A 14,997-nucleotide genomic window follows, 5' to 3' on the forward strand; every position below is an offset into this window, starting at 1 on the left:
GAGGGTCGGGGTGTACTGCTTGGTGTGGATTCTTCGGTTGCGGTGGTGATGTCTTTAATTTCTGGGGAAGGTTTCGAGGGATTAAGGGATGGGGGGTTGGTGAGGGAATTTTTGGTTGTGAGCGTGGAGGGTGTGCTGGCTTTGGTTATTTTGGTGGAGTTGTTGAAGGAGAGGGTTCTTTGGGTGCCTTTTTGCGCGGGGCCGTTGCTGCGCCGGGTGGTGGGCATGGTTGCTGTGGTTTAGTCCTGGGGTTTTTCGGTGATGGTTTTGGATGTGTGGAGCTGGTAAAGGTATTGATGTTGATGGTTTGGTGTCGAATATGGTGGATCAATAGATTGATGTTGGCTGGGGATGAAGTATGACGATATGATTCGAGAATTTGGTCTGGGCAATTTGGCAGGGCAACATTGCAGAGATGCATTGGGTAGCTGGGGAAAGAGAATAAGCGAGAAAATAAGCTTTCGTTAGTGCGAATGGGAAATATGGTCCGAGCGCCCATGGAAGTCTCAGCTTTGGTATTTTGTTGAGAGACAAAGGAGATGAGATATGAAGATCTGAGATAGGCTTGTTATTTTATTTGCTTTTGACACTATTGCCAATTATTTACATTGCTGATGCTTCAATGTAAATCTTTGTTTATGAATGCTGTTGATCTCCATAATATCATAGAGAATGGAACCGAGTGGATTCTTCTACAGAGTTGTGGAATTATCGATGGAAGATTGGAAGCCCGATCTTTGAAAGTAGTTAGGAAGTCATAGGATTCTAGACCTTTGGACCTTTTGTCTTGTTCGCTAGAGAAATAAGACTTGCGATTTTTGGGGTGTGAATAACTTCAATATTACCCCAGCGAAAGAGCCGACCTGATCGGATACTCATCAGGTGATTTACACCATCAGAAAATCAATTTGTTAAAGTGGCGAGCAGCCCCAAATATCGTAAAAATTACCATGATGGCTGCTATGCTCAATTCCAAATATATTTTGAGAAAACTTGGTCGTTGCATTGCATGATAAGGATTCTGCAATGACATGCACGATAAGGCACTACCAGGGTTTATACCGGTCTCATAAAAACGGCACTGGGTACCTTATCTTCATTGAGTTGATTGTGGATGGATTTCGTTGCATGTGGAAGGAATCGAAGGATGAGCAACGCGTGGAAGTTCGAAATATGCAGCGTGGCACATGGGAACGGGGATGGAGGATTCGGAACGGTAACCTGAGTACAGATGGGGGAAGGAACCACATGTCATGAATCCTTCAGTGTTATATGGACAATAATATTGATGAAGCTAGGAGTTCGGAGTTTCAGTTTGGATGTTCTCTAGAAGATAGGAGTAGAGAAGTTGCTTCAAGGAGTTCCATTTGTTTGAGGAGGAAGTAAATGAAGTGGAATCGCTGTATAATTGGCTGAGTCCAATGTTTACTAGCAGTGTCATTTCATTAAATCTCTAGTGTTGATTCGATGTATTAAACGACTAGCTTGAAAAGAATTTGGATGTTTAAAGGACTTCAATGCTTCGCTTGTTTTAATAGTGGGAAATGGTTTTAGTGCTCAAAGAGTGTCAAAGTTCAAAAGAATCTCCTCTCAGCGTCTAAAACTATTTCAGTATCTGAAGTGATTTCAGTCTGAACTCCTTTCAATTTTCATATCATTTCAGTGTTAAAATTCCTTTGAGCCAAAGACAAAAGGGTAATATACTTTAACCCATGAGATTAATTGGGTTGAGATACCGGCCTGGTGTAGCTACATGGAACGGGAACAAATATAAGCGCAAACAAGACTACATGGGATGCTGCTGAGCATGATCATGAATACGTGATTGACGGGATAATATGATATTACCCTTCACATACCCTTAATCCTAGGATATCGACTCCTTGACTGTACTGCAGAACTTACTTTCCTTTAAGTATCATATTATTTCGAATCTCGCCACTTGGAAGATTGTGTTACATTCATGAATCTCACAAATCATCTACATCATTGGTTATTTGATGAGTAGCTCGTTGCTTGTATTCTTCCGTGGTACTCTCCAGAACTCCCAAGTCACCCCACACTGAGAAACCAAGTTATACCTATTGTAAACGAGAACAATCCATTATAAAGGAAATGATTAATATGCGACACCAGGAAGAGGCCAGTATTAGCAAGATGTTTGTGTGAGAAAAATGACAGGCTAAGGTGAAAATGATGGAAACTATTGTGTGAGTACCAACAGTATATTAGGATAAAAAGGAAGAGAGATCGAGAAAGAAAATAAAATTGTTCGAGAAGTGGCATAGTTAGTAGGTAGGTTATTATACTACAACAATACGACTTCCTTTCACCCAAACCTCAATCCTATAGATTTATGTCTATTATCACCACTCTACTTCTCCTCCTTCTCCTCCTTTCATCCTGTGTTATATAAGTAAGAAACGGAATCAGGAACTTCAGAATTATATTAATTCTCGAAAACGTATGTCTCACTATAATTAGGGCCCATACCTCATCCAAATGTGCTTCAATAATATCAACTAGGTATCGATATTGTTTTCACTGCAGTGTCGTGGGTTTCGGTACCAAAAAATATATCTTCACTCTGAATCCTATTTGTCTGTAGGAGGATTTTCAAAGTTCGGGGAATATTTAGTTTGATGATGGAAGGTATTGACTTTTGCGCCTTATTGAAATTTTTGATTTTTTTGAAGGGGTTTCTACTCATTTGAATATCCTAATCTTCTAGTTCTCCCTTCGATCCTTTTAAGCCTCTTCCGTAAAGCCATATACAAGCAGAGCCATATGAAACAACGGATGTAAGATTAGGAGAAATTCCTAATTTTCGGTACAGACACTTTGATATTGACGCAATCAAAGGGCTTGTTGGAATAAAAGAAAGAAGAGACAGGCTCGAAAAAAAATATCTTACCGCATGTTCTGCTATTTAAAGAAGCTATTGTTTATCCTCAATCGTTCTTTCGGAAGACATTAAGACCTTATGTATTGTATGTATGTGTCTTATCAGCCCCTGGAGCATCAAATGGGTCCCCAAGGAGACAAAGAGTGCAAGGGTAAATACCAGCCGCATTACATGTTATCAAAAGCTTCAGCGGCGTGGTTGATATATCTAAGCTCCTGTTAAAGATCTTCGGCAATATATCCGTGTATATAACTATCATAAATTTTCAGATTGTTTGATATTTTTTCCCCTTACTAGCGATCCAGTCATCCGAAAGTTCCCCGCCATAGCGCTGCTAAGGTTAAGTTGACGTCGTGTCTCTAACACTTAACTTTTCCGCCTAATTGCTAAGCCTCCGTTTGCTAGGCAAATCACACAGGCATAGCGACTCCCACTAGCATCCGTCCTTACATATTCAAGGGTGCGTCGTTATATTTTCTGCGTCGCATTCTTTACATCTCCTATCTCATCTGCCATCAAAAATCGACGTTGTATATCAAACATCAAACATCCATCTCCATTCCGAGCCTTCAGCTCTTCCATCAACCTTATTCTAGTGAAAAGAGGTCTACAAGGTGCTATTTGTTGCATTATACATCTCTGCTAGTATTGCTAGCTGGGTAATATTATAATAGCGCAAGGAGAGTATGCAAATCTTACTCTTATACTAGAGAGATCACTAATTGTGTTGAAGAGTTATGTAGATATATACCATGCTCTTAATCGCCTAGTGCAATAAAGCAAATGCTGTGAACGTTGTGCTAGTATTTGAGATAGGAGAAAGGGCTTCTAGATGGTGTTTACACAGGGCAAGGTGCATTTCTCGGTTATATGAGATTTATCAACCCGCTCTTTGGCTATGTAAAGAAAATCTGCTACCAGTGCTTCTTTGACCATCTACTACATGGTCAAAAAGCATCGTAGAAGCAACAATGAGCAGCATCACCTAAAGAGTCTTTCACGGGAGTCCCGTTCCTGCTTTGTTGGTCTAGCTCAATTACTATCCAAAGATTTGGGATGCGTAACTAACTTAATGTGGACGATTGATTGCTGCCAATACTCTCAGCTTCGGCAGTGTTAACTTCTTCCATCCATGGACATCTTGAAATATATGAATTTATTGTGAAAAGTGATAAATTCTATGGGACTAGGACTGAGGGGCTTTGCAGGACTATACGCAAGTCGAAAAGTTAGCGAGGTTAAGTTGTACATACTCGGTAGATATCATAGCCCATGTTTTCTAGATCATGTGTTACGACGAAGTAAGCTTTCTTCCATATCACGGCAATGCAGTGCCTAATTCAGGCCAAATTTATTTGGTGTTTAGGAATTGGTTCACTATCCAGCTCGCCTTGTAGATACGACACATTTTGTAGTATATATGAGATATTTGGACAACTAAAACAAGATGTAAGATAATCTTACAATTGGTCGAGCCTAGATCAACTACCCTCTTCTCGCCTAACACGGGCTGTGTACACATTGATCAAAGCGCACTCACGTCCGTCTCGGGCACCTGGAATTCGGCTGAAAACCGGCCGGACGAATATCAAACCGACTACCATTCTATTTTTCCATTCTTCATGTTTAAATGTGGAAACTCATTGATCTTACTTCGGGCTCGTTAAGAATGACACAGACTAATGCATGTGACACTAGTGTTTGTAGAGATTCTCTCATTCCAGATTTTGTCTTTTGCAGCAGTGCATTCATTGTCTTTCAGGAAAATTTTAGGGTTGCGAATGCAATTCGCCACTATAGCCTTGGTGCTTCGAAAATCAGCTTCTTCAAGTGAATAGAAGGATTGATTCGATGCTCTTATGTGCTGTATTAGTGAAGATCCTCACTTGGCAGCGACAGCGATCCCCGTGAAGGGAAGACCATTCACGGTTGCTGGAGAAGTGTACATCAACGTGGAGTTACCATTGAAGTCAATTAAGCTCAATTATGGTAAAAATAATAATAATAATGGCTGCATTGCACGTATTCGGGGTGGGGAGGGGCGGGGGGCTTCCCAAAGTGAGTATAAAATTTTAAGTATCTGAAATCTAAGGATATGGTAATTGCTAGCGGGCCAAGCCCTCTTGCTGGCATTGGCTGACTAGTGATTTGAATCTTTGAACGAGATACATAGAGTGCAGGTATCTTACATGGATTTGATCCTAGATGCATGGTTCGCAGCTCGAAAAGGCTTGGTAGGCGGATGCTATGATTAACTTAGAGCTTGTGACTGGCTATTGGCAAGGTTTTGATTATCAATGTGAACGCCGTTTTGGATGGAGGCCTCTTCGTTGGATTGAAGAGAAGGAGGTATTAACTGTTCTTTTATTTTCAATGATTATGACCTGAAGATACTCCTTTTTGGATAGAATAGGGGAAGGGCTCATAGTCTCTCAGACCAGCATGGCGAAAGCCTAGATCAACCCCTTCATTAATGTCACCAATCATATAGCGGATGACCTGAAGGTCAATTCACTGAATACAGGACCCATTAGCAAGTGTCTCACACGAAATATCCTAAACGTAATTGGGTATTCACGCACTTGCGAGTCATCTAATATCTAGCACGATGCGAATCACGAATTTGGAATTTTTGATGGCCCTCTTCTTGACTTTTAGGTATATTTTTGTCACTAAGACCATTCTGAACAGCGCTGAGACGTACGAACAGTTGTGAATGCATTGAATACACTTTGAGACTTCAGAATGTTACATGCCTTGTGTGGTGCCTTCTCTTCTAGGCTATACTTCTCATAGAAGATGGCTGCGAATGAAATCAAAGAAGTTTGACCGCGTTTTTGACCTACAATACCATGGCTTAAAGTCTTGAGAGAGATCACCCGTACAGCTTATATTACGATCAACGAGATAAACACAACTTCCGAGAGCATTGAAATTACCAATGATTTATTTATCTGGGATATGGTGGCAAAGATAGTTTCCATTACGAAGGGAAATGAAAAATATCAAGAAGATAAGAACCCTAAGCAGAGGTGGCGTCGAAGGGGTTTTCCAAAAGCTAGCCATAGGGGATTCGAAATTCTTGGTATGGAAACTGTTCTGGAATAGGAGGTCGGGCCTCCAGGAGGTGCAAGGATCGAAGAGCCAGATGACTGATGCTGTCCTAACTAACAGCGTTTAGATGTTTTTCCGTAATCGTTATTAACCGTTGTCACCGTTGAGTCAGTCAGGTGGATCTTTCTGGTCGGCGAGATTGCATTCCAATATTTGGCCACCAGTATATTGCACGATTCAAGATAAATCCATATGGTCGGCGAGACTGCATATTGACTATTAAACGGTCAGTACGATGAACGTTGTGGTTGCATAGGGTTACTTCTTATGCATGCCCAATTCTGAAAATTTCCACCACCATATGCGATTATGACCATCTAAGCCACGTCAAATGCATGAAGATATCAAGCCAATGGAGTAGAATTGACTGAGCTGATCTGACGACCTGGCCAATATTAGTTTCATGAACTCTTTATTTCGGGATTTGATTTGTTCCAATCATGAACATTACCACGTTTCTTGTCGGCACACGTGGTGATCTTTTAGTAGATGATTATATCCTCATGTATTTCAACCCCATCTCTCAAGTTCGATACTTACGTCAATAGGCCGAGAGATCCATTGAATGCCGTGTCGGCGAAGTATTTTGTTAGTCGAATGGTATGGTAGTAGTGGTAGTAGCTTACCATGCTTATCATAAGGTTACTTAGCACCTCGGAGTCGGTGGATCCTCCTCGGTGACCTCGCTAAGCCCTAGCACGTTGAAGATTAGAACTAGTGAAGAGGCTTTGGGATGAATGCAAGATCGTTATTTTTACTCGGCCCCACCTCTACCAAGTATCAAATATCCTAAAATTCCCAATTCCCAATTCCCAGGAGAGCTCAGAGCTCTCCGTGGCACTCACTCATATACCCCACCAAGAACTTCGCTTACACTGCTTGACCTACTCCGTACACAGGAATCGGGGACCTGCAGATTTACGTTTGGACTTTTAAATGCTGTAACTTGTTGCCTGGCTTCCTATATCTATAATTCTAATATGCTATAAGGTTTGTATTCTCCGGTCGGCGAATTCTCCATATAATAGTGTTCATGCTAAGGAAGTTTTGTATCTCCGACGTTTCCTTGTGTTGCGATATCATACGATATCACTGTGTCAGAGCTGGAATGCTTGCGCTTATGTTGTACGACTGGCTGAATAGTATCTAGCCAATTTTGGATTTTTAAAGTTCTGTCTGACGCAACATTTGACCATGTAGTGATTAAGTATCGGAAGAGGAAATATGGAATATAAAGGTTGTGCACCCTACGTTAAAGAAATGTCTCGATTTGCTTCAAACACAGGGTCGAATCAACTCATTTGCAGAAATCGAAGTCTCACAACATAGTTTCAAACATTCCTCTGAGTCAAGTTAATAATCAGTTCCGAGATACGGACCCTTTCACTTCTTGGTTCGATTCTCTTCGAGTACCAGAACATCAAGATCGACGACATCCTATAAAGAAAGAGGTTCCAACAAAGCTCGAAACAATTATTCAACAAGGACTTCGTGCTTGAAACTTTAACTCTCAAAGAATATCGGATCACTCGAGATCGGGATCCGAATATCTCTTCAGAAGGGTGGTAGACAATTTCGGGCTTGGGTCAGATCGCATTATGACAGACACGACGACCAGCACTCTCTCACAAGCTTCGGGAAAAGCTGAGCAAGATTCGGACATGGAGCTTCGTAATCAGTTCATGACCGATGTGGAACTAGCAGCTGTCGATGATGAACATTTAAAGAATACTACTGTTCGGAACCTTATCTGGAAAAATGTCACCGTCACTGTGAAAGACTACAAAACGAAAGAACCAAAAGCGATTCTAGATGACCTTAGTGGTGTAGTCGAAGCTGGTTAGTAGTATTATCGCAGAGGCTTGAACCAAGTTAAGAGCAGAATACTAATGAATCCGTAGGAGAAATATGTGCTTTGATGGGACCTAGCGGTTGTGGAAAAACTACATTGCTGAATGTTCTGGCCCACAGAATTGCAGCTGCGAAAGCGACTGTAACAGGAGAAACTCTGGTCAATGGATCAAATCCACCGATGAAAGCCTTTCGAGATATGAGTTCATACGTTGAACAAGAGGATGCCCTTATAGGCTCTTTGACTGTGCAAGAAACACTGAATTTTGCGGCTCGTCTTGCTCATAAGAGGTATGGTTGCTAACACCTAGACTATAACATTACAAGCTAATTTCTTTCTAGTTCATTGACAAAAACCGAGCGAATGAGGCGGATCAGGGGCTTGCTAGAATCATTCGGTCTTCGTAATCAAGCGCATACTATTATTGGGACTCCAATCCAGAAAGGTATTAGTGGTGGTCAGAAACGACGAGTGAGCGTTGCAAGTCAACTCATCACTGGACCTAAACTTCTCTTCTTGGATGAACCCACGTCCGGTCTGGATTCCGCGGCAAGCTGGGAAGTTATGTCTTTCGTGAAAGAGGTTGCGAAACGAAACAATGTTAGTAGCCACCTTCTTTTCTTTGCAGGTGCAATATTAACATAATTTTCTAGTTGATTGTTATAGCAAGCATACACCAACCTTCTACATCCACGTTTCATCTGTTTGATAAGCTGATGTTGTTATCTGGCGGAAAATCGTATTACTTTGGCCCCGTGTCAGAAGTCAATTCACATTTCGAATCCATAGGATACACAATTCCACTTCACATGAACGCTTCAGAATACCTTCTCGATCTCTTGAATACTGATTTCGCAGCCAACCAGACAGAAGCGCAGACCAGACTATTAAAAATCCAGGATTCCTGGCTGACCTCCCCCGCGTTTCGACAAATGCACGACAGGATTCAGCATACATTGCAAAATGTCAAACCTCTACCGGTGACTCATTCATCAGACGGTGGATTTTTCAATGTATTGATGACACTAGTTCATAGAGCATTTATCAAAAGTTATCGAGATGTGGTCGCATACGGCATTCGTATTGCGATGTATATGGGACTTGCTATCATGATGGGTACAGTTTGGTTGCGTCTAAAGACAGATCAAAGTGATATTCAACCTTTCATTAATGCTATTGTGAGTGCAACTACCTAATCAGATGACCTATATAACTAACTTGATCTAGTTCTTCGGCTCCGCATTCATGTCTTTTATGGCTGTCGCTTATGTTCCTTCATTCCTTGAGGATCGTTCTACATTTATCAAGGAACGAGCAAATGGTCTCTATGGACCTACAGCATTCATGCTGTCAAATTTCATCATAGGCTTACCATATCTATGTAAGTGCCTCGCCAAGGTTTTCCGCACCTAACTAACATCATATCTAGTCCTCATTACGTTCCTCTTCTCAGTAACGACCTATTTTCTCAGCAACTTCCGACCCACTGGCACAGCTTTCTTCACCTGGATAATGTGGCTTTTCCTCGATCTCCTCGCTGCCGAATCGCTCGTCGTTCTTGTATCTTCACTCTTCCCATCTTTCGTCATATCTCTTGCTCTTACTGCTTTTGCAAATGGACTCTGGATGAGTGTGGGTGGATTTTTGGTACCTCCACATATTCTCAATGTGTTTTGGAGATACGTTTTTCATTACATTGATTATCAAGTATGTTTATTCCGGTTTTCCATTCACATCAATGTTGTACCAACTGTGCTTATGAGAGGAGAATAATGCTAATGCATGCAAATAGACATATGTATTCCAAGGAATGATGGTGAACGAATTTTCAGAAAGAGAATATTCCTGTGGAAGTTCTTGTCACTGCATGTACATCACCGATCTCGCACCGCAATGTAAAATTAGCGGAAAAGGAGTTTTGGATCAATAGTACGTCTGTTTTCCTATAATCACATTCTAGATCTCACTAACAATACACAGTGGATACAAGACTGGCAAGACTGGTGAATGGGTAGGCATTCTTATTGCGATTATTGTAGTATACAGGATTCTAGGTTTGGGTTCTATGTATTTTAGACGGTAAAATTGCTGTTTGGTGAAGGAAAAAGAATTCTTTGTTTGGAGGCGTCTGTGGCTTGAGGTTTCTTATTTGGGAATGAAGTACTATAATGCGGCAGACACGGAAGGTGGCAGGGCTTGGAAAGTGTGGTGATCAGACGTGGTGCTTACACAGCGTTGTACATATATAGGTGCGAGGATTGTCTATATTTGTATCCTTACTCGAGTCCGGAACTCGAGGGCAAAATATTCGTGGGTTTGGTGTTTTGTATTTATTTCAGGAGCTTTCGGAGGACATACTCAGCTCTGCATATCGTTCTAATACAATCGAGTTTCCAAGTTACTTCAAGATTCCTGATAGTTTCAGTATATCATACGAAGATACTATAGCATGGCAGACTAAACTATTGAAACCCTATAATAGCCTGAGTTGAGCCGTCTAATCATGAGCTTACATACACCAATTTGGGATTTACTACATACAAACCATAGTCAAATCGTCATCCATATATCCATTCATCCACAAAACATCCAGCCAAACGTTACAGTACGCTCGAGCCTACCATCTACATCATCTGACTTCTCCAGCCCATCCTCTCACCAAACCCTCTACCCATCTCCACCATCTTCACAATCTCTCCATTCACCTCCTCATATTCTGACCCCACGGTCCCACCACATCGATATCCATCCATACATAAATAAATCTGTGTACATATCCCTTTCCCAGATTCAGGCTATACATACCTATCTGAACACAGCATATAGGAAGATTATCCGGATTCAGCCGGCTCGAGTACAAGTTACATCAATACCACAAATCAGGCGGAACGTGATACAAAGTAACGAGGAACAGAGATAAGTATCTCGTTTTTACTGCACCTACAATGTTGCACTATAGATTCGTTTTCTTCCGGGGATGTACATGTACAGAAGATAAAATGTGTTTGTGCTAGAGATGTGGAAGATTTGGAGGAGATTAGATGTATTGTGCTGGATGTATGTAAAGCAGATGAAGAGGAGACGATAATTTTATAATGGTTGAAGTTATAGCGGAGGCAGGTATTACAATATCAAGCTGAGCTATATCTACAGATATTTACGCATTTACCATTCGGTCAAAAGGAGCTTGAGGAAGTCCTAACATGGATTCCGGTACATCTATACGTACCCAACCATGCTGTACAACCTCAAATCATACGACTCTCAACCGCCTTCTCAATCCCAGCCCAGCCCATAAAATTCCAGCCCAGGTACGCACTCATGCTGTGTTTACACGGCACAGTACCAAATATGTAGCTGCAGATTACATATTGCATATATGTGAGATTATGTTCATATATGCAATATGTTCAGTCTTAAGATGCTAATGATATACAGATACTGAGTATACACTGTGACAATTCGTGAACACCATGGCGCCACAGCGGCTTAGGCAAGAATCTTGATCTACACTTGAATGTATTACGCAGATCACTTTCACCAGCTCCATCTATTTGTGTTCTGGATGAGCCGTGTGTGCATATATACTATGCACACCTAACGATCTTCATACTCACCGCAAGTGCGGGCTGGATAGGGTATGTATTTTTATGCATTGGGACCGTTAGCATGAGGACTATTTCTTGGGGTTTCGAAGTAGGGGCCAAATAAAGATTCTCAATTTATAGAAATGTTGTGTAAGATGTCGGTACTGCTGACATACACGTATTTTGATAGTAGAGAGTCGTAGTATTTATAAAATAGACGGCATGGATTTAGAAACTGGGTATGGCGTCTATGAAGGTAACTTTTCATTAATCTTGTGATCAACTGTTAGATCTTGGATTGGCAATGTTTGGGATTTTTGGGGTGCAGATATTTTTACCCAATATATGTAGGTATTTGCTTGGAAGCTGCAGCCGAGAACATTAGATGTGCTCTTCTGAGCACAACATGTGCTGTTTCGAAAGGTTTCATTGATATTCAACCGCGGCCTGAAGGTTTGCAGCATCTACTTCATTTGAGGCTTCATATGTATCGGTACTCCGAGGTACGTCTATGTTTTAGACTTTGACATCGCCTAGCTTTTTGACTACGTTTTCGAAAAACTTCCTTCCGAGTTTTGATGCGACTCTTTCATCGCCCATTTCATCTTCTCCATCTTCTATGCCTAACTCGTTGCCTCCCACTATGCACTTTTTTACAACTTCTTCTACTATTTCGCCCATTTCTGCTCCTATTTTTGATAGCATGTCCTCGCTCATGAGAATTCCTTGCACATTTTTGGCTTTTTTAGATGGTCGTTCGCTGATTACAGTCACGATCTCTGTTATTGATTTCCAGAAACACAGTTCAACTAATACCACACCAAAACTATATATGTCAAAGCTTTTTCGGTAGCCTATAATTATCATCAGGATCACCGATCATCACGTTTGTGGGGAAAAGAAAACTTACTCTCTCTTGGGCCGAATCCAATGTTTTGGGTACTTGGATGTCTATACATATTATGCTCCTCACCGTCTCCTGGAACTTCTGTCGTTTCATCCTTCCTTGCTGGTCGGGCAAAGTCAAAGCCACTTAAATATACTTGGTCCCAAATCACCATTTGAGGTCTATCATCCTCTGATGTAACTGGAAAGAATACCACATTGTGCGAGCGAAGCCCTTTATGCAGCCAATTGACGGAATGTAGATATAATAAGCAATTTGAAAGTGCGTGAGCTAATTTTATACGATCTGTGATGCGTGGCTTGGGGTAATTTGAGAACAACTGAATGAGAGAAACGGGCGAGGTATTGATCGAAGATGGCTTCCGAAAGACTAGTCCAATGCGTGCCTCTGGTGGTTCATCTTCTTCGGAGTCGCTAGAGATTTCGGTAGAGAGTAGAGTAGGTTGGGGTGCAAGATTATCGAAATAGCCAAGACAATGAGGGACACGAAAAGCTTCTGGTTTTGGCTCATGATGAAGGAGTGCAGCAAGTTTCTGGACACGGTCCATTATAAGGCGTGACGGAGAGGTAGCGTTAGGGCTACAATCGTATTCTTTCCATTCGATCCATACTGGTTCTTCAATATCGTCGTGGAAATATGTAGCCTCGCATCTAATAGCATTTTCTTCTATTGAAGCTTCACCAGGAGCAAACTTGATGCTTGACTTGTCGATCTGGAGACCCACTCTCTCATCATCAGGTCTTCCCAATGAGAGAGCTTCTCCTGTTGCCTCATCCCAAGTTGAGCTTTCGGTTGTGGGATTTATTGATTCGTTGAATGCTTTGAATTTGGCAAGCTGGGATAAGAGTTTCAAGCCTGAGCTGTTGTCGTCCCCATACTCATGTGTGATTGATGGAGTGTAGTTTGTCCGGGCATCAATCTTGATATCCAGAGCCATTACCAATTGGCAGAGAGAGGAAAGGTCTTTGTGGAGCTGTAGTACTCCTCGGTTTGTGTCTTGAGTCGTCCGATGAATCTCAGTTTGCAAACGGGTGTCAAGGATATTCGTCATGTTATCATTTAGTGTGGAGAATCGCTGAAGAAGCATCTCAAATGCTTCCTTGTCGAAAGCAGTCCACCAAAGGCGTCGTGCCCCTTCGGTAACATGATCTGTAGCATTTTTCTTGAGGGATTTCATAGCTTTCATTATGAATTTCCTTCTCGATTCGGACAGCGGTACATTAGCACTGGAGGCATCTTTGGCTGGATCAATAAAGTTTTCATCCGACACGAAGTCAAGGACAACCTTGAGATGCTTATTTTTTCTCTGGGCATTCTCAAATTCCTTGAATAAGCACTCAATTTGAACAAGAAGATCCAGGATGGTGGTCCGATGAATGACAAATGTATTGGATTCGCGGATTTTCTGGCTATTTTGATCCTCAAGGTCTAGTAGACCGGAAGTCTCACTCCATGCAAATAATCTCTGCTGTTCCATTCGCAATCTCAAATTGTAGTACTTTGACTCTTCAGGTACATTCTTTGCTGTGATGATAAATTGAATCCCTGATAATAGCAAAATCAACATCCAATAAATTGACACGAAAAATCAAGGAAATCGTGTACCTTGAATGCATCCTGTAAACAGTTGACCAGCCAAGGATGCTACACTGAGAGCTATTCCGACGGCGCTGATTGGGTCCATGATGTACAAGAACTGAGATGGTGTGACGGGAATTTCGATTGTACTACCGATATATGCGAGTCAACCCAAATCACGGCACGGATGGCCTTGAATTTGGAACCGATTGAACCAAAAAGGGCCGGTTCGTTTAATAACGGCAAGTATGAACGAGTTGGTGAGAAGCACTTACATGAAGCAGGATGTTGCTGGATGCTGCTGAAATATGTGCTGGGCAAAGAGAAACTAGGCTAAAGTCCGCAGATAGCGCTACTGTTGCTTACAACCTTAGATTCCGCGCGGGAATCAAACTGAAGCTTTCAGAAATTATATCGTGAGGAGGACACAAATTTTGAAGAACAAAAAAATTAAGCACAAAGATGATCGGCAGTGAGTGCAACGCCGTTGGGTTTCGATCAGGCAGATTATTTATCCTCATCGTATCATAAATGATGAAGATTTATCTACCGGCTCAAGACTTGTAGTAGCCAGCCTCATTGTGGCCATGCTTGTGTGCCTTGCCCAATCGCTTGGGGTGCTGTTCTCCACAACGATGCAGGTGTCAAAAGGCAGATTTTCACTGCAACCCTCCTGTTCTCTGGTGGTGTGCTGGAGGATGGGCGGAAACATTTCCCATGTGAGATAATCATAACCTTTTATATGCACATTGACTGCAGAAAGAATGCAGCATTGAGGAGTTTTTCTTTCAATCGCGGATGATGAAGGGGAAATCCGAAGTTAATCGATGTTGGAAATTGAGTCACGTGTGTGGCAGTTTCACAACCCTCGGGACTTCGCACCAATAGGATTTCTTACCCTCTTGTCCTCCAAGGTAAAGGAAGGACATACGCATCGAATACGCATCAACTACGCATATGTACGCATGAAATACTGTATGTCAGATAGAAAATCAATTGAGCGGATGGACCACTCCGTATGCTCTTAATAACAACTTGTTTGCACGCAGAATCG

At 41.8% G+C, this 14,997-nt stretch overlaps 5 protein-coding genes across 5 annotated transcripts in view; 2 read left to right on the forward strand and 3 right to left on the reverse strand.

Moving 5' to 3' along the window:
• The window catches only part of SS1G_02380 (predicted protein), a gene marked incomplete at both ends in the record, with an annotated part of 623 nt that extends 396 nt beyond the window's left edge, over positions 1 to 227 (reverse strand). The window contains one exon of the mRNA XM_001596114.1: positions 17 to 227. Within this exon, the coding sequence (XP_001596164.1) occupies positions 17 to 227 (211 nt within the window). The remainder of the gene's footprint in view (positions 1 to 16) is intronic.
• Positions 228 to 6,363: 6,136 nt separating this feature from the next.
• SS1G_02381 (predicted protein) lies at positions 6,364 to 6,648 on the reverse strand (the record flags this gene model as incomplete). Its single annotated transcript, XM_001596115.1, has 2 exons — positions 6,364 to 6,391; positions 6,560 to 6,648. 2 exons carry the CDS (start codon positions 6,646 to 6,648, stop codon positions 6,364 to 6,366), a joined length of 117 nt encoding a protein of 38 aa, XP_001596165.1.
• A 969-nt stretch (positions 6,649 to 7,617) lies between these two features.
• On the forward strand, positions 7,618 to 8,588 carry SS1G_02382 (hypothetical protein; the record flags this gene model as incomplete). The annotated part of the gene is made up of 4 exons (XM_001596116.1): positions 7,618 to 7,858; positions 7,921 to 8,161; positions 8,213 to 8,471; positions 8,538 to 8,588. The coding sequence occupies 4 exons, from the start codon at positions 7,618 to 7,620 to the stop codon at positions 8,586 to 8,588; spliced, it is 792 nt and encodes a 263-aa protein (XP_001596166.1).
• A 395-nt stretch (positions 8,589 to 8,983) lies between these two features.
• SS1G_02383 (hypothetical protein) lies at positions 8,984 to 10,358 on the forward strand (the record flags this gene model as incomplete). Its single annotated transcript, XM_001596117.1, has 7 exons — positions 8,984 to 9,049; positions 9,099 to 9,252; positions 9,301 to 9,578; positions 9,664 to 9,800; positions 9,852 to 9,882; positions 10,121 to 10,181; positions 10,354 to 10,358. 7 exons carry the CDS (start codon positions 8,984 to 8,986, stop codon positions 10,356 to 10,358), a joined length of 732 nt encoding a protein of 243 aa, XP_001596167.1.
• A 1,616-nt stretch (positions 10,359 to 11,974) lies between these two features.
• SS1G_02384 (hypothetical protein) lies at positions 11,975 to 14,049 on the reverse strand (the record flags this gene model as incomplete). Its single annotated transcript, XM_001596118.1, has 3 exons — positions 11,975 to 12,312; positions 12,369 to 13,910; positions 13,971 to 14,049. The coding sequence occupies 3 exons, from the start codon at positions 14,047 to 14,049 to the stop codon at positions 11,975 to 11,977; spliced, it is 1,959 nt and encodes a 652-aa protein (XP_001596168.1).
• Between the last annotated feature and the right edge of the window lie 948 nt (positions 14,050 to 14,997).

This window comes from Sclerotinia sclerotiorum, genomic scaffold (assembly GCF_000146945.2).
Source record: "Sclerotinia sclerotiorum 1980 UF-70 scaffold_3 genomic scaffold, whole genome shotgun sequence".
NCBI classification, from domain to species: Eukaryota; Fungi; Ascomycota; class Leotiomycetes; order Helotiales; family Sclerotiniaceae; genus Sclerotinia; species Sclerotinia sclerotiorum.